Genomic DNA, 27520 nt, shown 5'->3' with positions numbered 1-27520 from the left:
CCATCACCCTCAAGCACCTAGCTTAGTCACCTGAATTAATCACTAGGTTCGTGCTCAGTGACTTCTGGTTGTTGTTTTTTTTAATCTCTAATTCATCCCAAAGACAAGTTTTGCTATTCTTTTTTTTTAATAAAATTATTTTTTATTTATACATTACAAGTTGAAACTCCTAGGTCAGAACTATTATACATGATTGGAATAAACTCATGCAGTAGAGCAGACTATTGTAACAAATGTCTATTAGCACATTCTGTTGATGGCACCTTTTATCACTTTAATAAACATGACAACCAAATGTGCTGAGCACTATCATTACAGCAAACAGGGGCAGACCTGGTACTTAAATTCAGGTCTGTCTGGTTTTAATATTGTGATATCAATTGCTATTCAATTAGCTGCTCTTAAGCTTCTAAGTTTTATTTTATTTTATTTTATTTTATTTTATTATTTTATTTTATTTTATTTTATTCTTGATAACCTTCAAAACATGTACTGCAGAATTCCTGGACAGTAAATACTGAGAACAAGGAGCCCTTCTCATCACCATTGTGTCCCCTGCAGCATCCATCAGGAGTGGGATACTTGCATGTAGGATTTCTCTGAAGGGGCTGCCTCAAATGAGCTGTTCAGTTGCTGGAAACATCACAGTGGGCTGATGGCAAAGATGAGGAGGAGTCCAGATGAGGTTTGAGGGGGATTTCTTTCTGTTCTATTATTCCAGGGTTTTCACTACTTAGAAGTCTGGCTTTGACAGGGAAGGACAGAAAGGTCTGCCAGAAGCTGGCAGCAGATTTTCCCAGTACTCCCTTCTAGCCCTGTGTTTTAAAAAATATATAGTTAATTAATTTAGAGATTTGTATCATATATATATCCAACACATATAAGTTAGGTGAATAATCAGGATAAGCTAGAAATTCGGTTTCAACATAAAGACAGAACAACTATGTTCATATCCATTCATGCCAGGAGTTTTTCTCAAATTTCTGTCCTCACTAACAATCATAAGGCATTATACCACCTGTCAGAAAAAGACAATTTGTTTGAGTTTTATAGACCTATTAGAGGCCTGGTGCATGAATTCGTGCACCAGTGAGGTCCCTTGGCCTGGCCTGTGGGATCGGGCTGAAACTGGCTCTCCAACATCCCCAAGGGGTCCTGGGTAAGGAGAGGGCACAGGCCAGGCCGAAGGATCCCACCGGTGCATAATTGGGGCTGGGGTGGGATGCAGGAAGTTGGTCAGCCAGGGAGGGACCACAGGAGGGCTCCAAGGTGTTTCCGGCCCATTTAGCTCAGTCCTGATCAGCCAGACCCCAGCAGCAAGCTAACCTACCAGTCAGAGCGTCTGCCCCCTGGTGGTCAGCACACGCCATAGTGAACAGTTGAGCAGTGTTAGCATATTATTAGCATATTATGCTTTGGTTGGTTGAACGGATAACCAGACGGTCAGACACTTAACATATTAGGCTATAGGATATTCATTCTGAAAATTCTATCAGGGTTCTACTCAATATTTTAATGCAATGACAATTCTATGAAGATGGGTTTTTAAAAATAATATTTTTATTGATTTCAAAGAGGAAGGGAGAGGGAGAGAGATAGAAACATCAATGATGAGAGAGAATCATTGATTGGCTGCCTCCTGTGTACTCCTACTGGGGATTGAGCCCACAACCCAGGCATGTGCCCTTGGTTGGAATCAAACCTGGGATCCTTCAGTTCACAGGCCAACTCTCTATCCACTCATCCAAGTCAGCTAGGGCTATGAAGATGGGTTATAATGTAACTATATTCTTCAAAAAGTAACTAAAAACAGAATTCAAATAACTTTGTTATTATTTATTCCCTGCTTTTAGAAAGCAGAATACAAAGGTTCCTTGTCACAGACCTTTGTGTTAAATATATTTTTACAGTTATTTTCCCCCTTTACTTATGAAACTATGAATACATAAATATGTTAGGATAATAACAGTGTCAGAAATCTGGGTGCCTACAGGTTTCTGTATAATCACAAGTGTCTGTAAATAACATGTTTGGGAGCTCAGTGTTCCAGGAGTATGTGGCTTTACTCTAGAGAATGATGTTTTCTCTTTAGTGGCTAATGGATTCAAAGGTCTCCTGGACAATGATAATTAAAATAAATGTTTCTTACTTATTGGAAGGGTTTTAATCATCACCAAAGTACGTTTTCCTCCTTTTTTAATTACACTTACACTAGACGCCTGGAGCATGCATTCGTGTACCGGTGGGGTCCCTTGGCCTGGCCTGCACCCTCTCAGTCTGGGTCCCCTCAGGGGATGTTGGAGAGCCGGTTTTTGCCCGATTCCCATAGGCCTGAACCAGACAGGAGGGAGCCTGATTGTGTGCATTGAGTGTCCATCCCCTGGTGGTCAGTGCACATCATAGTGACTGATAGACTGGTCGCTCGGTTGCTCAGGCTTTTATATATACAGATTGAGTACTTTTCCCCTAAGTATGATATCTATAAAAACCATCTTCTCTAATAAATATCCATATCTCCCCAAAACAATATTTGGATAAATGATTTCTTGTCTACTTTTACAATCTAAATAAATTTACTTTAGGGAAATCATTCCAGTTCAAAAATGAAGAGTATTCTAAATCCCAGTGAAATGGATAAAGAAGTATAAAATGGATTAAATATATACTAGCACTGAATAGAAAAGAGGAGACAGCAGATATTATGGCTAGTTTTTGGAAGATGGAAAAGGAATGACATTCTATTGAAGAGAGAGACAGAGAGAATCAAAGATGAAAACAGAACAGTAATTTCCTCCCCTTCTTACCCCCCCCAAATGTCATCAATGATGGAGATTGATTGTAACAAATAGTATAATTTAGAAATAAGAAGATATTAAAGAAGGCAAAACCCTGTTATTCTTCTTTCAGCAATGAAAAAGAAATTAATTAGAAATTTGTAGAAAACAAATGTTGTACAAAGAAAGTCACAGTTCAAGTATGAAGTAAATGAAAATATGATATGGATTTGGACTATGGATGAAATGTAAGAGAAGAAGCTCAATTTGACCTTGATGCTTAGAACTCTCCTACAAGTGGTTCAAGTTTTGTAAAATAAGATTTTAACTCTTTCTCCATAGTTACTGCTTACCACTTGGTTCTGCAGTAAATGTTTAGAAAATCATGGGACCAGGATAATCAGTTGGAAACTTTATTGGAGGCATCAAGAAAAGAGAGATATCGGATGTTAAAACAAGACAGATGCTCTGCAGAAGTTTCAAAGAAGGTGGCTAAGAGCCAGTCAGATGACTCACCTGACTACACTGACCAGTCTGAATCACAGAGACCAGTGGGCCAGCTACTTTGCTTATGAGCAAAGAGGGTGCCGTTAAATTGGGATCAGACCACCCTCTCAGAGTTTGTCTGCATAAAGAAAAGGTGAAAGGGCCTCTAACCAGTCTTGAGTCTAATAAGAGACAGAGTGAGCCAGCCTAGAAGTATTTAAAACCGGGCCCATGAGAATCACCAGGAAGGACAATGGGACTCACTGCCCCCCCCTTCTGTCCCTCCCCTCCCCAATAGGACATATCTGGAGTGACCTGCTGAAAAAGCCAGGACCTGAAGAGGAAGCAGCAGAGAGAAATGCAATGCCTCTGGCATGAGAATTACAGACAAAGGTTCCCAGCAGAAGCCTCTGAAGAACCAGGACTGTGCCCAGGAAGGTCTGCCAGGCCCAGAGAGTGTGGTCTTCCTGTTGAGGCCAGTCAAGAGATGCCAATTTACCCCTCTTTCTATTGTTTGTTCTCTCACTTTGAATCTGAGGTCAGAAACCATGATTAGTAAGTTAGGAAAGGGGAGGGTTGGAAGCAAAAGACTAAGAAAGAGAAGAATTGTCTTCTAGAAAAAGGGGGACATTTTTTTAAGTTTGAAACATGTTCCAACTTTTGATTTCACATGGAACTTAATGTTTAATTATTGAATTATGTTGGTTAAATTAAGAGATCTGTGGGGCTTTCTATTGCCTCAGATGAACTACCCAAAAAAGTCCTGGGGCTTGTCAGTATTTTCAAAGAGAGACAGACGAAAGAAGTCATCCACTGAACAGATTTAAAGAGACAGAGGAAGGCAAAAATAAAGCTGTGTTCTGATTTGTATTTTATGAGTCCTGCTTATTTAATATGACAATTACAGTAATGTTGTAAATGTTATTTACTAGCTTTGCATTTTTAGAATAAACTTACAGACAAATCTTGGAGGACTTAACTATAATTACAGAGCAGAATACAATGGTTATGAATCTTGATAATATAAAAGTAATGGCATAACTTAAAGAAGCCAAGAAGAAGATGAAAAAGTAGAGGGTACCAGGAGTAGAATCAACAGATACTGCCTCATATTGATGGATTAAGAAATAAGTGGTTAAATATGAAATTCAAACTTATAAAGACAACCAACAGAAAAAATAAAAATGTAATAAGTCAAATTAGGAAAAGGAGAACACAGAAAAGGGGAAGATCATGTGATTTAAATTCCTCAGCTTTCACAAAGGGTAATTCCCACTTACAGTTGATAAAACAAGAAGTGGAGGCACAAGACTTCAAAACACAAATGGCAAACAGATGGACTAGGACTGATGTCAGGAGGGAAGCAACTTTTACGTTTCATTTTATACAATTCACTTCCTGAATTTTCATTATCATAGGCATGCATAGTATTTGCAATAATAAATTAAATAAGATTTGAGGAAAATAGTGTTATTAATGTAAAAATTCCTACCTGGCTCTAATCCAGGGCTTGGTATGCATATTGAGGCCACTTCCCCAGCTGCTGCCATGTTTTTCTGAAGCTGGTGGCCAAAAGCCCCTTTCTGGGACCAGCTCCTCTGCAATCGCCCTGATGTGGTAGGGCTCGAATCCACAGCACCCACCGATGTACCTGACCCCCAGGTTGTAGGCCTCTCTGGCATATTTTTGAATGTCCCACCTGGTTGCAGTTCTGGGCTCCAGTCCTATAATACAATAGTTACGGCATTTCTGTTACCATCTCCATTGTCAGATGATAGATGCTCTGATGAGTGTTATTGTGTTTTTTAATTAAAAAACTGTAAATTTTAGATTATACATTCTTCAGATAGCTCATTTTTGGTTAACAATGAATGTTTTTGGCTTAGGCAGTCTTGAACTGTATGTATAATAAGACTGAACCATAGTTGTTCATGATAGCTGTTTCCATTTTGTCACAGTGAGAAATCTCAGGGACCTCTAATACGCGCCTTGAGCTTACCAAAGGGATATTCTGGGAGATCCACAAACCCTCCTTTGCCACAGTCAGGTGTGTGGAACCCCAGAGACTGCACCATCAGATGTGCTTTCAACCCTGCAGCGTGGAGGCCTTCCTTCATGAGCTTCATTGTTTTCAAGCTAACCCCGGGCCCAAATCGGCAGTTCACACCAACGATTGAAGCCCCTATGCAAAGACATAAAAAAAACATTTATATATATTTTTTTAAATATATATATATTTTTTACTGATTTTAGAGAGGAAGGAAGAGGGAGAAAGAGATAGAAACATCAATGATGAGAGAGAAACATTGATTGGTTGCCTCCTGCATGTCCCCAGCTGGGGATTGAGACCCAGCCTGGGCATGTGCCCTGATGGGAAACTAACAGTGACCTCCCGAAGCAAAGGTCGATGCTCAACCACTGAGCTACACTGGCCAGGCACATTTTACTTTTACTTTTTTATTTTCTGACAGTTAGAAGGTGCCTTAGAGGTCACTATTCCTATCTACCTCCCAACTTTTACAGGTGAGGAAAAAAGTTCCCGTTCATTTTTTTAGTTCTGAACTGCCCTGACAACGTTAAGCCAACTTTGCTAAATTTCATAAACAACAACTGAACAGCTTATCACACTATGAGTCCAAATTACCTGCTTTCACCAGCTTCACAGCACATTCTCCAGGTGTCACGCCATTCTTGTCTCCCTCTGGGCCTATGCACATGGTAGCTGCCACAGGTTTACCGGATTCCTTTAAGACTTCCACAGCCCACACAGCTTCCTCAGCAATCTCAAAATACTAAGAGAAATTTCACTGCTTTCGATTGGTGCAAAAATGAAGCAGATTTTGAGTGATAGAATGTAAATGTTACAAAACCGTTGTTATAAAAATACCCAAGTATATAATATGTAATAAAACTTGCTAGGAATGTGTCTCTCTCAGACTGACTAAAGAATACCCTTCTGAGTAAATATTTTAATTCCTTTAACAATACAGGGTGGAGCAAAAATAGTTTTACAGTTGTTTATATGGAAAATAATGCAACACTTAATAAATAATAATACAATAATAAAATCTGTGTTTCACCTACTCAGAACTATAAACCTACTTTTGCCACACTCTGTATATAGATTTCCACTCATATGTCATATAAAAAATACAAGATTTTTTTTAACTAATTGAGTATTTTATAAAACCATAATTTTGAAGGAGCAAAAGTTAATAAATTTTGAACTCATCTTTTATGGAACACGGGTAATAATGAATAGTTTGTTACTGCTTCAGAGTGCTTTTATATTCCCTTCTAGTTAGATAATCATAAATGTTCCATAAAGAAGGCTTGGAAATATGATTATTTCCCCAGATGAGAACACTGAGGCACAGAGTGGAAAGGGATAGCTACTGAGTTTCTTTGTGAATGATAGACAGGACACCCTGTTTGATAAATATATGACATTTGCATGGGTGCCTCTCAGGAACTCCCTTAAGTGCCACAGTCAAAAAGCTGAACTTAGGTGAAGAAAAGCTAGCAGAAATCTCCTTGCTTCTTCCTTCTCGACTTAGAAACAGATTCTGCAGAGGCAGTGTGTGAGAATGACAGAGTCAAAAGATATGGGTGTGTCTGTGCTCTGCTATAGGTGGCCCTGAGTCTTCACAAGGCTGAGGAAGCAGGGTTTTCAATAGTTCAATAGAGGGATTGGGGAAATAGAATTTGGGAGGCTATTGTCCTTGTTGAGGTGAAGGCTTGGATTGAGGACTTGACTCTAGCAATTGTAATGATAAATTATGATGAGGCTTTTTAATTTTTGGAAGAGGCAGGAAGAGAATGTTCAGTCAACCGGTTCTTACTGTTTCTTTCTTTAAAATATTGCTCGCATGTTATAATTTGAGTGGAAAGAGGGAGCAAGGATGGAGGAGAGCAAGGGAACTACTGATAGTGAGGATTATTGGTGGGATCTGGAGGAGCCTGAGCATCCACCTACCCCCAGGGCTTTAATCCCTTCTGTAGCCTGTCCCTCCTTCAGGGGAAGATACTCCCAGAATCACTGTCCCCTTTCTCTGAACCCCATGTTATAGTGTCTCCTGAGAGTCAGCTGCCGCAACTACTCTGATCTAGAAAAGCAAAAGCTAGGCCTCTCCTGGGTCAGTCCTTTGGCTTCACAGAGAACAGAACATCCGAGTGAGAGGATGTTGACTGTGGTGCATTTAAATAAACCTTTGACCATCGGAGGAAATGAGGGCATAAGGCAATCCAAATCTCATATGAAAGTTGAAGACTGTTTAATTATACTTGTCAATAGTTTAACACTCGCCCTATAACACTAGACTTACCTCTGCAATCAAGAAGTCCACATTTTTCTTGGCAAAAACTTCTAGCTGTAGTCGAAAAAGTCTTTTAACTCTTGCTTCATCCCTGTCATGTTTATATATTGCTGTCTGGCAGATACCCCCTGCCACCAAAGCATCACCTTTGTCAGCCACTTCTCGGGCGATGTCACAGGCAGCAGCATTTACATCTTCCCACTGAGGGTAGAGAGCAAGAAGTAAGATGCTGAGCCTGGCATTTTAGAGATGTAATACAATCTATGACAAAGGGGGAAATGAGCAAGTAAGATGAGAAGCTGCTAATTTTAACTAATTCGAGAAGATCAGCAGAGTTGGGTACAATCTCCTCTACTACCAGTGAGGTTTAATTCCATTATTGTGCTTATCTGTACCACATTGGATTTTAGCATATTTGTTGGCCTCCCACACTTAACTGTGAGCCACTTCAGTAAAGGCTCTATGCCTTTGCACACTCTTTGTGTCTGGCATAGGGATGGCACTGTAACAGGCACTCAATAAGTGTTGGTTGGTTGGGCATTAACATTTGTAAGTATTAACACTTTACATTTGCAGAATATCTCACAATACTTCCACATTCTTCACCATATTCACCTTTCTCAACAACCCTAGGCAGTTTAGCATAAGTTATCTCCATTTTTTCAGAGAAAACCAATACTCCATGCAGTTAAGAGTCTTACACAAAGTCACACAGCCAACAGGTGGCAAAGTTGGGTATTCAATTCTCATTCCAAGGCCACTGCTGTGAACCCTAGGACCACCCTGTTTCCAGATGGATAGGTCAAAAAAGAAGAATGTGAAATAAGGAGGTAAAAAAGAACATCTATAAAATGTTCTTTCTTTATATATATATATAAAAAATAGCACAGAAAAATGGCTATGTCCTTCCAATGGCCTGTTGTTTCCCAGTCCTATGCCTCCCCTTCCCCTAGATAAAGAGAAAGAAAAAGCTCATTTATTTACTATATATGCACCTACATACTAGTTAATTACTTAACAGATATTTTATATTTGTAGTAACACATCAGGTCAATTCCACAGCTTCCCATTGAGAGGTTATTTTTTATTATACAGTGTCCCTGCCCAACTCCCCTCCCCTCCCCCCACTCTGTCCCCCAACCAAAGGCACTATTATTTACCTTGCTTTCCAACTTTTCTTCACTAGCAGAAAAGGTGAAAGTCTGCATGACATTTGCTCCTGCTCTCAAGAATTCCATGTGAAGCTGACGAACTACAGAGTAGTTTTTTAAATTGAAATTAAAACATTAAAAATCACATAAGCTATCATTTTCAGCAGTGGCAGCTCACCCACTTCTCTTCCAATCATACACAATTTCAAATCTAGTACTTATAAAAAGAATTGCAGATTAAGGTCAGTAAAATTCAAGGACAGACATAGCAAAGACCATACCAAATCAGGGCTGTTTAGAGTAGCCTCATATTATCCTGCTGCTGGACCTCACAGCGTGGTGAAGACTCATGCAGAGATTGAAGCTTAGTTGGCCAATTGTTCTTGGTCTCTTGGTCTAGAGAGGGCTTATTCAGTTTCCAGTGTCATGAAGAATCTAACTGGTCTACTTACAGTCCTCAAAGTAGTCTGTTATCTATGCTCTGTTAAGCTGGTAGATACCCTTAATCATCCTTACCAAACACACTGTTATAATATGCAAATTAACTAGAAGGATGAATATGAAGCAATAACAGTTTTACTATATTAAGGAAATTCTTAAATATCCACAGGGTAAATATTTATGAGACACATAGTAGGATGTGCATTTTAGTAGTCCCTATATATAAAGATATAAATGTGTGTGCATGGTGGCGGTAGAAGAAAGAGGAAGAGGAGAGAGAGAGAGAGAGAGAGAGAGAGAGAGAGAGAGAGAGAGAGAGAGAGAGAGAGAGAATGAGAACTTTATTCTCCTCGTATTTGTTCAGACCATGTACTGTCACTGTCTCCACATGTTGGCTATTTTGACAAGTGAAACAGTCCTTAGAAAATGCATGCTATTATTTTTTTTATCTTCTCTCAGTCAGATGTACTCAAAATGTCCCCCAGATAAGCACTCCCAGGGACGCTGGCACTGACCTGCGTCTGGATGTTCTACCACGACTTCCGGCGTCCAGAGCCCAGCCTTCACGTAGCCCCTCTTCTCCAGAGTTATGAGGAAACTGCCATCTCCAATCACAACCTCCCCACTATCCAGCCGTTCCAAAATACCCTGAAGGAGAAAAAGAAAAATCATCTAAGGCCCCTCTTTCCCCCCCAAAAAAGCAGTTTCTAATTTTCAGAAAGATAGTATATTGTTCTCAGTGTTTAATAATATTTCAGAAAGATTGGATACACTGTTGTTCCTTGCACAATCCAGGTACTTGTTTAGTGCAGAATGCTGTTACTGTTGTTTCTCCTAACATTTAATCTGAATCAAAACATAGTGAAAATGATGATTTCATAATAGTTATTTTGGTTGTCAATATGTTTGTGGCAGACATTGCTAGTTGCTTAACTAATTTGCATTTTCTCTCCTCTTCTTTGCTAATGTACTTTGTTTGGGGAGACAATGCTTCCAAGTTTAAAACACTTCCTAGGGGTCCCTTGCTGCTGGGGTGGCCATTTGACAAGTGCTGACCAGAGAGACATGGGTGGAAGTACGCTGAAGATTTCTGGAAAAGTATTGCTTTCCTGCCACAGATGTCCACTCCCTTCCATCCTGACACTTTTTCCTTCCTGACTGGAATGTCACCATAAGCCCTGGAAATATAGCAGTCATCTTGCCACCGCTACTGAAATCCGGATGCTAAGGCTGGTGGAGCAGAGGGTAACAGCAGCCTGGTGTCTTAGTGACATCTCTGAGTAGCTGCAGCAGCCATGGGTTGCTAGTCCTCTTGTTAGGTGAGAAAACCTCATTTTTTGTGAGTAAACCACTGAACATAATACACTCAACATTTGATAATTATGCCCTACATTTTCCAGCATGGTTGTATACATGCTATCATTTGGTATTCCCAACAGTTCTGTGAGCAAGGCAGGGCGTTTTGCAGATGAGGAAACTGAGGTTCTTAGAGTCTATGTGAGTTGCCCAAGATCACAGAGCTAAGTAACAAAGCCTACTGCAGATCTTCTAAATTCCTAACACATTCTTTTCCTATTTTACCACCTTTCTCGTTAGCCCACTCGTAAATTAAAGTCTGTATGCAGAGCAGTTATCTAAGGGTTATGGTTTCCAAGATCTAAATTTTGCCTCCCTCAGATTCCTGCATGGCTCCCCCTCTCACCTCCTTCAGGTCTTTGTTCACATGTCATCTTTTCAGAGAGGCCTTCCCTAAACGCCTGGTGACAACTGCAAACACCCCATGGTGATCCCTAACCCTTGTGTATAGACTGCATTAATTGATGATACACCGTTTTAGTGAAAATACAAGGCCAGTTTGTGTCAACTCTGCCTACAGCTGGACACACAGCAATGCATAAATGGGGGAGAAAAGCTTCCAGTTCCTCATCTAATCAGTCATATCTGCCTTTCAGAAGGGTACACCCAACATGATGTTCCAGGCTACCATATCCACACCATCTCCATTTTCCTATGGAGAGAAGCAGAATGGAGCCCTGCTGTGTTAACCACAAGTGCTGTTTGACAGAGAGCGAGTCCTTAATTCTGGTTAGCCTTCCATATTTCATATCTAAAGATGAATTTTAGCTGAATGGGCAAGACATGTTAACATTGACCTGGATTCTCACCTATCTCTCTACTCCCTCCATAAAATACAGTTTGCTCTTTTTGTTTCGCACTTTGAAACATAAAAACGGACTGAAGCTTTAAACGTTCAGTGAGATCTTCCCACATGCCAGTGCAGTTCTAGGCAAGTGGGATAAGCATTGGAATAACTCAAGGTCTGTGCCTTCAAGAAGCTCAAAGTCTGGCTTCTCTGGAGAAGGCCAGTGGGTCAGCAAATTATCTCAAGACATTGTAATAGATAAATGCCTACAGAGGGGTACAGAAGAGAGAATTAGAGGTATAAGTCATCTGTATAAAATACCATCTTGAAAATCTAACATACTTCAATGAACTATCTTAAGAATCAAATTTAATAGTACACATCAATCACTTTTAGAAGGAAAAATATTGGTATACAATTTAGGTATTATTAGTTAGTATCTCACCGCCCATATCCAAACCAAGTGGATCTATTTAACATGTCTTATATATGGCCCCTCACTCACCGTGCCTGAATTATTGAAATGATCTCCAATTCCCTCCAGCCCCCTTTTCTATCTCCCATTGCTGCCAGAGCAAAGTCTTGCCTGGCCCACTCTGATTGGCAATAACCTCTCCCTTGTATCCTACGGAAGTCAAACACCCTCCTTTCCTGCATCCACTACCTGCTCTGCAGTATTTGCTTACTTACCTGCCTCTTCTGTGTGGCTGTAAGATGTTTGAGGCTCAGGTACCTTGTCTCTAGGCCTATTGCCTCCTACGGCACCTAACAAAGAGTAAGCCCTTGAAAAACTATGCAGGGTTCACAGACAGACAAGACCATTTTGAAAATGTCACATGTGTCACATATGCTACAGGTTTGGTCCTGAGAAGAAGAAGAAAAAAAAGATACTCTTAACAGAAAATTTGCTAGGGTTTTAAAAAAAAAAATTATAGTACATATTTTGACAGTGTCTTCATAATACCAAATGAACATTTTCATCTGTTGTCTAGATGTTTGTCCAATATTTTAAATTTGCCAATTTTCTAAAATACCGTTAGCAAAATAAATGAGTTGTTAAGATTTGAATTAAGAGCATCTTTTAGCCCCTCCTTCACTGCTGTACTAAACATCCCAATTACTATACATGTATGATCTAAAGATAGTTTGCGAATGACAGGACTGTGTAAAATAAAGAACTGTAAACTTACAGCACATTTGTATTTTCATTCCATCCTCCCTTTCACTTTGGAGTGATCCCACCTGGGACCTGATGATGAGCTCTGAGAGACAGTTATGCCCCCTTTCTGCAGATATCAGTATGTGCACGTCAGGAATTAGGTTCAGGCTTCAGGGCACCTCTCTTCATACCCAAGGGAGTCCACCACCTTCTCCCTGTGGCAGGAGGCAGCCTAAAATATCACCCCTTATGCCTGAAAAAGGCCACTGCATTTTAGGATTAAATGGGACTGCTTCTTTGGATTAAAGATAAAATTGGAGGTGCCCTCTGTGGCAATTAAATAAACTCTTAAGATGCACCTGTTAGCTGAGAAGAGAAGTGGGCTAACTCCTTCCCACTAACATTTTAATTTTAACTCCCAGGTACCCATTAACATGGATTAGTATGTCATAAGCTTGGTGTTGCAAGAGTAGATGCCAGGAAGAAATTGAACAGAGATGGCATATTTTTAAAACCTTAATAATAATGAACTGTAAAAGTGAACACAGTATTAGAGAAATTAGCACAATGTTCTTTGCTAAGTTTTTATTACACCCATTTTCTTCAATGCCCATATTTTACTTTTATAATCAGAAAAACATGTCCAAAATGATTTTAAGTTTTTAAACCCATATTCCTCATCTTATGTAACTACCACCATTATTGTGTCCTTCCTTACAGGGTGTGTGTGTGTGTGTGTGTGTGTGTGTATATATATATATATATATATATATATATATATATATATATATATATATAGTTGCAATCTCCTTTTGTAAATTAACATTGTCAAAGCACTTTGCCTGCTTCCATACTTAGCTCCTTAATGGGCTAACAACTTGTAAAGTGGATGAACCTCAATTGATTTAGGAAGCCCACTACTGTCCTGATTGTTCCGAACTTTTTAGTGTAAATCAGTCGGTGGCACACATTTCTTTTCCCTGCCAATATCACCCCATTGTTCCCTATCATCTTTTATGAATTTCAGGGCTCAGGTGGGCTGCTTTGAGAGGTTCTGGGCATGTCCCGCATCCAAGTTCATGGCCTTCCTAATTTTATTTTGTCACCCCTTCTTCCCACCACTCACACACCAGGTGTAGAAATGGGTGAACAAAGCCAAGAGCTGGCGACCAGACCTGGAAAGGGGCTGAGAGGAAGAGCCTGGAGACTCGGGCTGGGCTGCCAGGTCTGGTGAGACACAGGGGTCCCCAAGCACCCTCCCTCCACACCCCACTGAGGGTCTGAGCCAGGACTGGTTTCAGGCCAGCCGGCCACCAGGACAGCCAGACTGCGGCCCTTAGGGAACCAAGGGCAAGAAGCTCTGAGGCAGGAGAGGGAATGCAGTGGGTGCGGCCAGTGCGCGGAGAAGATGGGAGTGTGGCCTCTGGGTCTGAAGGCGCAAATCCCTCTCCACTCTGCGTTCGTCCTCTGACTCTCGGGCCTCAGTTTCTCCAGGCGTAAGGGGGACAGTTGTGTAGATGAAGGGATAATTTGCTCAAAGCGCTGGGCGCAGGGCCGCTCCGAGTCAGGGAGGGCTCAACAAACGGCACCCAGGTTTGTTACCTTGTCCTCACACCCAAGACATACCGCCACCCGCCCCGCGATCCAGTAAACGGAGGCTTGAGCCATCCAGGTGCCCTGCGGTGGCCGCAGAGCCCCCAGGGGCTCCAGCGGGGTTTGCACCCTGGGAGCCCCGCAGCCTGTGGGCTGGGCCTTCGCGGACTTTGGGAAACTCACCTTCTTGGCTGCGGTGGGTGCCATGGCGAAGCGGCTTTGCGGTCGCCGGGTGGCCGGAGCGCGCTGGCCCAGGAGCCCGCCCCTCGCCCGGGGGAGGATCTCACGCGGCCCGGCGGCCCGCCAGCCTCCGCCTCGGAGCCCTGGGTGTCCGCGCCGTCAGCTTCGCCATGCTCCGCCCGGGCGTGCAGCGGCTGCGGGGCCTCCCGCTGCGGGGCTTGGGGCTGCCCGGCTCCCCGAGCCGCCCGTTCTCTGTCGGCGGCCACGAAGGGTGAGTGGGAACCCCCCGACTGCAGGGCGGGAGCGAGGGGCTAAGGCGGACTCTGGCCTTAGGGGTGCGTTGGCTTCTGAATAATGGGCATTCGGATTTCTCCTCGATTTTTTTCTTTTCCGTGCACAACTGTACAAAGTGCTACAGAATCGAAGGGTTCCCAGAGCAAAGCCTCTTCAACTCCAAACCCCTTCCCCGGTCACCTATTAATAGTGCCTTTTGTATCTGCCCAGAGAGGATCTGTGTGTCTGCAAATACAGGTGTATGTATATGTTCTTCTGTGGCTCCCTTACACATTGCTTTTTACAATATGCTTTGGAGAGGCTCATGCAAATAAATGTTAAGCCACTGAGCAGTGGTGTTAATAGAGAAGCATATACACGGTGAGAAAAAGTTAAATGAGGAAGAAAGTTTTACTCCATTTGGATGTCTTCAACCTGGAACACAGTGGAGGGAGGTGACCCAAGAATTATGGGTATTAAACTTCATGATGATCATGGTTTTTCATGGGATAAAATGATTGTGAGTATGTCCTTGAAATAGAATGAGAAAAGTTATTCTCTAGGTCCTCTGGGGGGGGAAAAATAATAATAATTCATCTGTTCAATTCTTTAGCTCAGTGTTCGGCAAACTCATTAGTCAACAGAGCCAAATATCAACAGTACAACGATTGAAATTTCTTTTGAGAGCCGAAAACCGACTTTTGTGCATGGGCCACGAAGTTTCAGTCACACTGTGCATGCGCACCCGCACGTGGTATTTTGTGGAAGAGACACTCACGGGGCCAAAGAGCCGCATGTGGCTCTCAAGCCGCAGCAGTTTGCCGACCACTGCTTTAGCTATATTAAATATCTACAACGAACCAGAATTATATGGAAGGGGGCTCAAATGCCTCTTCCTCCCTCCCACAACCAGGTTGCTTAAATTAGATTTTTAAATATATATATACATTTTTTCCTCAGAGAGGAAGGGAGAGGGAGAGAGGGAGAGAAACATCAATGATGAGAGAGAATCATTGATTGACTGCCTTCTGCATGTCCCCTATAAGGGATCGAGCCTACAAACCAGGCATGTGCCCTTGACCCGGATTGAACCTGGGACATTTCAGTCTAAAGGATAATGCTCTGTGCACTGAGACAAACCAGCTAGGGCCTGGGTTAGATTTTAGATGCAAAAACAACAACAACAAAAACCACAACTGTAGCTACTTTAGCTTAGTAGTTCTATCTTCTTCTTTTTTTTTAATTGTCTTCCAGAAAGGACAACCCACCCTTACCTGCAGAAACAAGATGGAAAGACAGAGCAGAGACAGTGATCATTGGAGGTGGCTGTGTTGGTGTGAGTCTGGCTTATCACCTGGCCAAAGCAGGGATGAAGGACGTGGTCCTCCTGGAGAAATCGGAGCTCACTGCTGGATCTACCTGGCACGCAGTAAGGAAAGCACCTCTCAACTGTCATGTTCACGATGTCGTGCACTAGGGCAATCGGTCTCCTTCCCATTCACAACACCCCACTGCTGCCTCTTTAGAGTGCATTCCCTTTCAACAGCGTTCCATTTGGGCTGGCATACTTCCAGGTGGTGGTCAACATTGAAGCTGTCTTTATCTGGAACATACTGCTTCTGGATTCATATCCTAGCTCTGCCATTTTCTACCCAAGTGACTTATGGCAAATTACTTAAGTATCCATTTCCTGGGGTGAATAAGGCACCTGGATGTGTAAAAATAGGATTATTAATAGGATTGTGATGAAGATTGAGTTAATGTGTGAAGTAACTCAACAAATGTAAAGTGTTTAGTAAATGGTGTCCTTTATATAAAAGAACAGCACCTGGGTGTTCCTGAATAAGGCTGAGACCTTCACCTACAGTCCCCTCACCTGGCCGTAGTGGTCCTTTTCGTTGATTTATTTATTATTTTAATTTTGTGTTGTGAGAGAACAGCTTGACTACATGAAGACTGAACTAGGAGGACTGAGAACAGCTTTTGTGTTAAATAATGCATTCAGCCAAGTCAGTCTCACATATTTGATGGTATAAGCATAATTGTTCCAGGGCTATACAATAACTGGACTAAAATGGAAAGCTGCTCAGGTAAATGAGGTGATTGACACTGCTTTTATGCTGTCAAACCAGTTATTTCCGAAGTCAGCTAAGGATGGGACAGTTTTTATGACTGTCGGTACAGATTTCTTTTGAAAGAAATGTTAGGGAGTCTTAGCTCAACTGTCAGTCATTAACTTTCCTTTCTGTCATTCACTTTCTCCTGTTGAGACAAGAGAAAACCTTGCTTTTAGGGTTTCCACCCAAATCTGCTCATCCGGTCCTGGTGTGGGCTGGAAGCTGAGCCCTGAAATGGCTGCCTGCCTATAGTTGAGTGTGGAGGAGAGTGCAGCCCAGATTTCAACCAAGTTGGCCCTAGAGTCTAGTGGCCACAGAGTCTGACCACGGGGTTGGGTGGAGGCCCCTAGAAAAATCGTACCCAACCCATCTTCTCTTTCCTCACCTCCTCTCCCCTCAATCTGGGAGAGAGGCCCAGGCACCTAGTCCTCCTGAGTGTAATTTCAGAACGTTCACAGGCACACTGTATTTTGTTTGGCCAGTTTCCCCTCAGCTTGCTTCTTCCTACCTGGAGACGGGTCCAGGAAGCCACTGACACTCCTGGCTCTTCTCCCCTCCCCGAACTAGACTTCCTATGTAGGCTTTTTGCTATCACGGAAAAGAAAGCCTGTATTTCTCCTACCACTCTCCTATGCCTTCTCCTTGCTAGACATTCAGTCACTCTTTCAACAAACATTTTCTCAGAACCTATGTGCCAAGCCAGTGCTCTTAGGGGAGGACACAGCAGTGAACAAAACAAAGTCCTGCCCCCGTGAGCCACACCTAGGCAGGGCAGACAGAAAACACACAAGCTGCTTGGGAGTGATCAGTACCATGAGGAAGAGGATACAGAGATAAAGAATGGTGGAGGAGGAAGAGTCTGGAGGCTATTTTAAAGAATAGAGACAAGGAAGAAGTGAGTGAGGGGGTGGGGAGGCTGTCCAGGCCAGAGCATGCAGGCAGAGGGAAATTTAGGCACGTGGAAATATCCTAAGTGAAAGGCTTACACCCTTGAACACTTTCAGCTTGTTAAATAATATTAACATTTTAATTACTTATTTTCTCATTTATGTTTGATTGATTTGATGTGGCCTGCATTATAGGATAGATTACTGAATTCCCTGCAATTTTACTTCTTAGACATCCCAAGAATTTTTTTTTTTTTTTAAAGGCAACATACCCTTAACCTAAGTTCTTTTAAGAAAAGTGGGCAACGTTTTTAATATGCTGGTTTCTAGTTAAAAGTTAACTGTGCAAAACAATTTCCCTTAAGCAAAGAGATAGATAACAGAGTGAGTGGGAAAGGCGTTGTCCTGGTTTGTGAACAGAGTATTATGCAACGGTTTACAAAATTGGTTCATGTGGTGTGGGCTCAAGATGGAGCCAGGCAGCAGAAGCTGGGCTACTTGGCCCCCAGAGAAATGAAGGAAAAGAAAGAAAAGAGGGTTGCCCTGGGAACTAGATTCTATGCAGTTTTGCAAGTCAAGGAGGCCTCCCTCTGAGGAGCCACATGAAAGAAATCCCATCTATTAGGAATTTTTAACATAGAAATATTTGCAGCAGATATGAGAATGTGGAAAGTTAGGGAGCCAGTTAAAGGGGTAGAATATAAAAAATATAGGCAGTCTCATTGAAGTATAGCATATGCTCAAGTTAAACTTGTCTGGGAGTATAGGAATCGGTACTTAGGCAGGAAGGCACAGCTTGCCATGTGAGTATTCAAAATGAAGCCACAAATCCAAAAATCCTGAGGGTTTGCTGAATTTCAATGAGACTGCTTTGTCAGCACCTGGCACTACTACTAGTGTGGAGCAGTTCTTGTGGGGTGGGGGTAGGGAGAGGATTGAATGAGAAGCAGTTTTGGAGCTTGGGGTCCCCAGGAGAGGCTGCCCCTGGGGACGGCAAGAAAGTGGGTGGTTTGGAGGGTTGAAGACTAAAGATGAAAGATAATCCCAACAGTGTGTAGAAAGACAATATTAGAGCTTCCTATTTATTTTCAACTAAAAATGTAAGAAAGAAATTAATCGCTCCTAGTGTTTCTAAATAGCCCTTACCTTTGATGTGGGTGATGTGTTGGTTATTATTCCAAGGGATTAAGCAAGGGAGAGGTGGGAAGTTCACAATGGGAGTGTCCTCACTGGTTCTTTGGTCTTTAGTCTGTCATGACATATTGCAGATCAAGTGTTGTAGGACACCACCTTTGTGATTCATTTTATAGAACCAGGGCTTTAAATAAAATAATGGGTGATGAAAGAGGGAGGGATTAACCTTGAGAGTGTTGTACCACATTGAGATTTGTTGGTATCATTGTAATAAAAGAATTGTGAAACACAGTTTTTCTTTTACAAAAACAGAATACAGTCTATCCTTTTTTCCCCCAAAAACAGTCCTGTTGAGAAGAGAAAATGTTGAAAAGGGATCTTTAAACACATTGACATTATTATTATATTTTTCTGGCCAAAACAATATGTATCCTACAAAAACTCTCATATATACAAAAGTTACATTTTTTAGCCCATCTAAAATGTTTTCAACTAAGGAGTTTTAGTGGTATTTGTACCCATTTATTTAAAAATATAAAAATGCAAAACCTTCCAATTAGCTTGTAACAACAACTGATGAACAAGAGAACATGAAACATTAATAGTCTCACTTCAATGGAAACCTTATGTAGGTGTGATTGGGATGGAGGAAGTGGTGTCAAGATGCAGAGTTCAGACAAGACAGGGCACTTCTCCCATGAAGATCTCTGTATCAATGACAGCTAGTTTCCCCAGCTATCACAGCCATTCAAACCAGTCTCAAAATACAACAAACCTAGATAGAAGTCTTCACAGTGCTGTTTTACCAAGGTTAATCCAATATTTATTTTTAATAATAAAGTATATTAACCACATAGCTCTTGCTAATACATAAACTTAATATTCCAAAGCTTTTCTACACAATAAACAAAATAATTATCCAAATGTTTAATTCATTTCTAGTTTTTTTGTGTTTGTTTTATGATCTCTGTTAATTTAATGATACATATCTATATATCACATGAAAATTAGGAAATGCACATATTTTATAGGAGATGCTCAAACTTTTAATGAATACATGGATAAAAAATTTGAAGCCTCTGGGATGTAGGATGGCTTGAGATTGATCAATGGGCTTTTTGAGGCTGTTGAGGTTCATTAAAGGGGGAAAGATTATTAAAGAGATGGTTAGGACTGCTCACTAGCTCAAATGATAATTTTTCTAACTCCATCATTCTTTTCATTAATTCATTATTAATTGTTAGTCTACTATAAAGAAGTTTCCTATTTATTTAGGTATATCATAAGAATTCATGAATCCTTATTTTCTTCTAAAGGCTATAGTTTCTACTGATTATTTGTATCTCTGATTTATCTTTCCTATTTTAACTTCTCTGCCAACTATAATTATCTTCTTTCTTCAAATCAAATGTAAACCTTTTTTCTTATCTTCCTTGAAGACTTCTATGACCTTTCTAGCATCTTTTCTTCCCTTGGTTCTTATGTCTTTATATGTTCCAGCACTTAATCATATGCTTTTGATTGTATTGCTTTAAGTATGAAAGTTTCATGATTCAGTCAGATCATAAAATCTTGAAGGATAAAAACAATAAAAACACAGACATGGTTGACCCTAAATTTTAAACACAGATTAAAACACAAAAACCAGTTAATAAAAAAATGTATAGGATACAAAATATTAATAATAATATTACTTCATGCCTGGCAAAATAAATTGAGCTCAGGACTTATGCCTAACTGTCCTAGCAGCAAGGAAACTAGAGTAGTAGAAGCTTTTCAGTGGAAACAGGTACATTATTTCACTATGGTAGACTAACTTTTCCTTAACCAGGAACTTCTAGAAAAATTTCTTCCCTACGTGAAGGATATGGGGCTAAATTTTTTTGAATAACAGTTTTATAAAAACTAACTCATGTAACTCTTTCAGATGAAAGATTATCAACTCCTTCTATGAAAATAGCTTTCTGTGGTGGTGTAGTGTAGATGTTGTATAACTTTCTGGCTTAACTTAGATTAATATTTAAAGTATCTTGAGGAGTGAACGGTGACCATTCTAGGTCAGTGCCCATGAGTATCCGTTTTCTCAAATGATGGGAGTTATGGGAAAGACAAAAGTGAGTTCTCTAGCAGATAAATGAAAGCAGGGATTCCCTATATTGAAATAAAAAAGTTCATATGCACAAAGATACCAAGCATGTAAAGGAAAGTAGAGCATTTGACTGAAAGTTAAGGAGCCCAACTTTTAGTTCCATCGTAACGGGGCTGTACTATGAGAGAACTTACAAGCTGGGCTAGGATTGTCTCAAAAAAAGTAGCTGTGCATGACCTGGCCAGGTTGGCTCAGTAGTTAGAGCATTGTCCCATGAGCCAAAGGGTCACAGGTCTGATTCTCAGTCAAGGGGCATGTACCTCTGTTGTGAGTTTGATGCCCAGCCCCAGTTGAGAGGCCCAATTGATGTGTCTCTCTCATATTAATGTCTCTGTCTGTCTCTTTCTCTTTCTCTCTCTCTCTCCGTCTCCCTCCCCTGCCTCTCCCTCTCCCTTTCTCTCTTTCTGTATCTCTCTCTCCCCCTACTCCTTCCCTTCCACTCTCTCTAAAAATCAATGGGAAAAATATCCTCCGGTGAGGATTAACAACAAACAAAAAGTAGCTGTGCATACGTCCAAATGTTTGAGCGAATACTGGATAGAAGCCCGAGGATTCTAGTCAATAAGGAAGGATTAATGAACCTTTAAATGGGGCGTTTTTTAGTTCAGGAGAACCAATTGTCCACCACTATCATAGAAGAACCTTATAAATACTCCTAAACAGATTTTATTTGATGAACTTTCCAGGTTACATTAGCAGCAATTTGGGGCCCTAAACACTTAACCAAAAGAACTTGCTTCATATATTATAATTGCTTGGGATTCTTTATCCGGATACTACATTGCATCTGTGTTGATAAAAGGGTTTTTGGCATGCTAACATTTAGATATTTTTTTCCCTGGGAGTTGTTACTTAGTATTTATTCAACAAATATTTGTGGGGTACAATCTATGTGCTCATCAAACAGGTAAAGCTATGACAAAAGTCTGTTCATCAAATCACTAGGCTACAATTTCCAGGAACATTCCAATCCTTGAATTTTGGAAATTTCAAAGGAAACAGGAGGTCTGCTGCACTCAAGGGAATGGTGGGGATTGGGTCAAGGAAAACTCTGTTAGGCTATAGTCCTTCCCCTTAAGGGAACACCCATGATTTGCTGGTTTGAGTTCACATTGTATACCATCTCCCCATATTCTTCCTCATGGCACATGTTCCTAAACTTCCTACCTAAACCATCCCATTCCTAAATCTTCAAACAAAACTTTTCCTAATAACTTGTAGATATTTAATATTTTTGTTCATTGGTTGGCTCTGACATTACTGTTCAAATGTTCTTACAACTGTGTAGTAAGCCTTATGCTCTGGATTTGCTTAACTGCGGCTGATGTGTTCTCATTTCAAGGGGCTGGCTGGTGCTGCTCCATTTCTTGCCAGCAATAAGTTCTTCCTTAATAGATAAGCTATCAACATTTTCAGAATGTTAAATTTTTTTTTCCAGTATTTTCTTTCCTCTTCACTTTTAAGGCAGGTTTAACAACTTACTTTCATCCTGGAATAAACTTGAAGAAAATACACTATGATAGCATCAAACTTTATGAGAAACTGGAAGAAGAAACTGGACAGGTAAATTAAATGCATTTAACTTGAAATTGACTTTTAGGTGAGTGTCTTAGCAATATGTAAGATCTCTGAAGGATTTTGACATCATCATATATATCTGTGTGTGGTGGAAATGTTTAATATGGTAGAGAAATCAGAAAAGAGTTTAAGGTAAGAACCTCTGAAGTTTGCTCTCCAATCAGTTTGAATTCTTGAAGTGTATTACCCATGTAATTACCCACTATTCTTCCCCCCCCCCCCTTTTTTTAATGAAGGAAGAATACAAAGCAGCAGCTTTCAAAAATACCTTGAGTAAGTTACTATATCTAGAAACTAAGAAATTATAGCCTTTCAGCCACCGGATGACAAAGGATTTGACAACAGTGCCTGGCATACTGTCACATGGCTTTGAAAAGTACTTCATTAAAAGCCCCTCACTTTATTTTTATTTCTTCTCACAGTTATTAGCATTCTGAAAATAAACTGGCAGGCTGAGAATATCCATAGGCTAAGACGGAAGTCTCCTTAAAATCCTCAGGCCATTTCCCTGCCTAAAGCCATCCAGTTGGCTCTGCATGGCCAAAGGACAGAGGAGGAGGACCTGCACAGCTGAGCTGTGCCTGCCTTTCCAGCATTTGCTCTCACTGCTCTTCGCTATGCTCAGATGCTTCAGCTCTTCTTAATTACTTGCAGTTCTGGAATGTGCTGAGCTCTCTGCCTGAAACAACATTCCTCTGGCTCCCATTTCAGCACTTACCCTGCATCTTCTCTGGGGGTTATGAAGCTGGCCTTGACTTTGCCCACCCAGGCAGAGCTGAGGGACATGCCACTTGGTTCTAAGAATGCTGGTGTATCCCTCTCTATAATGCCCATCTCTCTATGGTGGTTGTTGCTTTACTGTTTGGTCTTCCCTACAGAGTATGAGCAACCTGAGGGCAAAGATTGCGTCATTTATTTCTATAACCCCAGGGCCACGCTGAGTGCTTGGCCACCTGAAGGACTTCGATTAAATGTCAAATGAAGGTTTGTTTCACGTCACAATCTCATCACTGCAGCATTCTGATCCTTCATATTCCTGCCTCAGATCCTCTGTTGTTCTCTTTTCCACATAATTTTCTTTCACTCTGTACATTAACACTGTCTTGTGGTATGGTATTATGCATTTAGCTCTCTGCTTCACCTGTAAGCTCCATACAAGCCAGGGTCTTTGCCTCTCTTGTTCATAACAGCATCTCTGGGGCTTAGCATAGTGCCTGGCACAGAGCAGGCAGTTAGTAAATAGTTGATGAATGAATGTTTCTTTATAAGATTCAAATATGTTTATGTAGTTATCTCTTTCACTGGATAGTAAATCTCTTATGTTATATATCTGCATTTTCATTGTATAGAAGAAGAATCATGTTTCAGTGCCAAATAAGGATTTATTGACGTGTGTTTATTGGCATTATTACAACAGGTGGTGGGATTCCATCAGCCAGGTAGTATCAGAATTGCTACAACTCCTGTAAGGGTAGATGAATTTAAATATCAAATGACTCGGACTGGCTGGCATGCAACAGAACAGTATATTATTGAACCTGAGAAAATTCAAGAGATGTTCCCTTTACTCAACATGAACAAGGTATTTATCCTAAGGGCATTTGCACTATTTGTTGACTGGAATTAAGATTAGAAAAAGTTATTTGAAGTTGTTAATTAAAAATAGAAAAACTTTGAACACACATTTTAAATGGCAAAATTAAATGATTAATACTGGAATTTGGGTAAATTACAAGCTGAGCCACTGTGTATGCCAAATGAAATATGAAAAGGTAATGAAAAATTTTATTAGTTTTCCACCTATAACAACTGAGGAAACATATTCAATACCTTTCTATTACTGTGTCCCCCAGATCTGGGGATTTCCTTACATAAACCTTCAGTTTGAGAACTATAAATAAAATAATAAACTGGAATGATTTTATAAAAAATTTTAATAACACAATAAAGATTGTGTTATTAAATTTTTTTATAAAATCAAGTGTAGAAATACTACTATATTGCTATACAAATATCCCCTAGCTCATATGTATGCTTCCCTACAAGGCTCTATGCCATGTATTTATCTAGTTTTAACCAGATTTGACAAAAAGAATTCATTTGAGAATTAAGTGCCTTTTTTTGCTGGGTGATAATCCAATTTTCATAATAACAATGACTGATTATACTAATAAAAGGGTAATGTGCTAATTAGACTGGGAGACCTTCTGGACATCCTTCCAGACAAAGCCATGGTGGCAGGGCCAAGACAGAGATGGTTAGGGGCGATCAGGCCAGGAGGGAGGGCAGTTGGGAGTGAGCAGGCCAGCAGGGGGGGTAGTTGGGGACAAGCAGGCTGGCAGTGAGGGGCAATTAGAAAAAAGGCCAGTGGGGAGGAGCAGTTGGGGGTGAGCAGGTCAGCAGGCAGAGTGGTTAGGGGTGATCAGAAAGGCAGGGGGGTTAGTGAGGGACAACCAAATGACTGAACAGCAGGCTACGTGGCGTGACCGGGCCAGCAGGAGAGGGCAGTTGGTGGCGATCAGGCCAGCAAGGGAGTAGGTAGGTGTCAATCAGGCCAGCAGGGGAGCGGTTAGGGGGTGATCAGGTTGGCAGACTGAAGCAGTTAAGGTCAATCAGGCAGGCAGGCAGGCAGGCAAGTGGTTAGGAGTCAGCAGTCCCAGATTGTGAGAGAGATGTCCAACTGCCGGTTTAGGCCTGATCCAGATCGGGCCTAAACCGGCAGTTGAACATCCCCCAAGGGGTCCCATATTGGAGAGAGTGCAGGCCAGGCTGAGGGACAACTCCCCCCACCCCTTCACCCCCATGCATGAATTTCAGGTACCGAGCCTCTAGTATGTTTCATAAACAGAAAACTGTAGCTGCTGTAGCTTAGATGGTTTACATAGTGGGTCTAAGCTCATCCAGCTGGAAACAGCTGAGCAGAGATTTGAACCCAACTCTCTCCTTTGTACATACTACCTAAAGGTACCCAGTAGGGCTGTTGAGGGAAGCAGAGGGTTATGTTTCTCCCTGGACTCCTGCAACATCTCTGATACCAAAGGCTTTGTATCATTGATTTGGGTGCTGGGGTTGTTTGCCTTGTGAGTCTTTACAGGTTATTGGTACTCCCTTGTCTATAGTGTTGTGTGATGCCACTGTGATGGCAGACTGGTGTGGCATTGCATTGTCTACATTGAAATTCCATCACCCCTCCTAGAGAGGATGTGCTTATATGTTATATCTTATGTATATGTTAATCTTGGAACACTTTGCTGGAAGTGCTCATCATCAGGTTTTTTTCAAGGGCATTAAATATGGAGACATGTCTGAAGAGTATTCTCCATATCTGGGGCAGGATGCCAAATTAAATAGGTATAGGATCACTATGAAGATGTACCCATTATAAAACACCAGTGTGACATTTGAAAGGTTACTATAATATGAACTGCATTAAAATGGAAAGCCTCTTGCACTAAACCTATAATAAGAGATTGGATTAGTAATCAAAAACTTCCCACAGAGAAATAACTAGGCCCAAATGACTTCACTAGTGAATTCTATCAGACATTTAAAGAAGAATTAATACCAAGTCTTCACAAACTCTTCCCAAAATAAAAGAGAATTGAACCCTTCCCAACTCATCTATGAGGCCAGTATTGCTGTGACGTGAAAACCAGACAAAGATATTACAAAGAAAGAAATGTCAGTATCCCTTATGAATATTGATGCAAAAGTTCTCAACAAAATACTAGCAAACTTAATTCAGCAACCTATAAAAAGGATTATGCAGCATGACCAAGTTGAATTTATTCCAAGAATACAGAGATGGTTTAACATCTGAAAATCAATCAGTGTAGCACTACATTAATAGAATAAAAGGCAAAACAGATGATCATCTCAATAGATGCAGACAAAAAAGTTGGCATTGCCTGGCTCACATTTGGTACACAGTAGATTTTTGTGTGATGGCTAAGACCTAAATATACCACTTCAGAGTATTCACTCCTATTTCACCTGAGCTTTGTTCTTTGTTTCTCCCATAGTACTAGCCTCAAGCCCTACCACAGAGTAGTATTCAAGAAATAGTTGTTGAATGACTGAATTAAGTTTATATTTTCCTGACACCAGGCATATATTTAGCATGTGAATTTACTAACAGTATTAAAAATTAAATATAAATATTTGATCAGTTAGTATTAGATTTGACTACAAATGTCAGAAACCAGTAATATTTAGACTAGATAGAAGTTTATTTCTCTTTTACTTAGACAGTCTGGATTTGAATGCTAATTGTTTTCCATGAAGAATTCAGGGACCCAGTCATCTTCCAAATCATTGCTCTGTCATTCCTAGGGTGTGACTCTTCTGTACTTATTCTAAGTGGTAGCTAGGACTCCAGCCATCCTGTCTGCATTGCAGACTGGGAAATGGAGGAAATGGCACAGAAGAAGGGAGAGACAAAGGACTTATGCCAGTTGCCTTTTTATAATGGTTTGTGGAAGCTGCCACATGACACTTTCATTTGCATTTTATTGACCAGAATTTAGTAATAGTTTTATCTATCTACTAGGGCTAATATCTGCCAACTATGGGAAATTGTTCTTAGCATCCATGTGTCTAAATAAACATACCATTTTTATTTCTATGAGGGGGAGGAGAGGATGGATATTGAAGATAATTGCTAGGCTCTCTCAGCCTGTCTACTTAACTTTCAGTGTACATCCTGCCTAAGTCTGAGCTTTGATACAGGAAAATGACTGATTAATCTGATGCCTCAATGCATTTTTTCAAGTCCAGTTTTTTAAACATTTGCTGGTGGATATAGTCACACTGAATAATGAGTACATATTCATTTGGGTATTGATTTTTTTATGGTCAATTTAGATTTTAGCCGGACTGTATAATCCTGGAGATGGTCATATCGATCCTTACTCTCTAACTATGGCTCTGGCTGCTGGGGCTAGGAAATATGGTGCCCTTTTAAAATATCCTGCACCGGTGACTTCTCTGAAACCCAGGTCAGATGGAACATGGGATGTTGAAACACCACAGGGATCTATGAGAGCAAATAGAATTGTGAATGCTGCAGGTAAGTGTCATATCATTTTTTTTTAATTAATGAGATTCTTTAAGTGGAAAATAAATAATATATTATACCAT

General features: G+C 40.8%; 2 protein-coding genes across 3 annotated transcripts in view; one reads left to right on the top strand and one right to left on the bottom strand.

Annotated features, from left to right (window-relative positions):
* Positions 1 to 462: 462 nt before the first annotated feature.
* BHMT2 (betaine--homocysteine S-methyltransferase 2) lies at positions 463 to 14377 on the bottom strand. The gene is made up of 8 exons (XM_036409938.2): positions 14247 to 14377; positions 9684 to 9816; positions 8737 to 8828; positions 7586 to 7777; positions 5905 to 6052; positions 5260 to 5442; positions 4753 to 4984; positions 463 to 815 (listed from the first exon to the last, which is right to left on the bottom strand). The coding sequence occupies exons 1-8, from the start codon at positions 14268 to 14270 to the stop codon at positions 734 to 736; spliced, it is 1086 nt and encodes a 361-aa protein (XP_036265831.1). The 5' UTR covers positions 14271 to 14377; the 3' UTR covers positions 463 to 733.
* Positions 14269 to 27520, top strand: part of DMGDH (dimethylglycine dehydrogenase) — a 51100-nt gene continuing 37848 nt past the window's right edge. Inside the window, exons 1-5 of one of the 2 annotated variants that reach the window (XM_045571660.1) lie at positions 14269 to 14514; positions 15771 to 15945; positions 22242 to 22366; positions 23799 to 23963; positions 27245 to 27449. In XM_045571660.1, the coding sequence (XP_045427616.1) occupies positions 14269 to 14514; positions 15771 to 15945; positions 22242 to 22366; positions 23799 to 23963; positions 27245 to 27449 (916 nt within the window). The remainder of the gene's footprint in view (positions 14515 to 15770; positions 15946 to 22241; positions 22367 to 23798; positions 23964 to 27244; positions 27450 to 27520) is intronic. The other variant, XM_036409937.2, reaches the window with a different exon arrangement.

Source organism: Pipistrellus kuhlii, unplaced genomic scaffold, assembly GCF_014108245.1.
Source record: "Pipistrellus kuhlii isolate mPipKuh1 unplaced genomic scaffold, mPipKuh1.p scaffold_m20_p_4, whole genome shotgun sequence".
Taxonomy (NCBI): Eukaryota; Metazoa; Chordata; class Mammalia; order Chiroptera; family Vespertilionidae; genus Pipistrellus; species Pipistrellus kuhlii.
This window is presented reverse-complemented; position numbering and strand designations above follow the sequence as displayed.

Bases quoted from the DNA above. Each gene is read 5' to 3' on its own strand.
- BHMT2 (XM_036409938.2), bottom strand. From the start codon at position 14,270: ATGGCACCCACCGCAGCCAAGAAG. The intron at 9,817-14,246 runs GTGAGTTTCCCA...TTTCTCCTTCAG, and splicing joins CACCCACCGCAGCCAAGAAG to GGTATTTTGGAACGGCTGGA. The intron at 7,778-8,736 runs GTAAATAATAGT...CTCTACCCTCAG, and splicing joins AAGAAAAGTTGGAAAGCAAG to TGGGAAGATGTAAATGCTGC.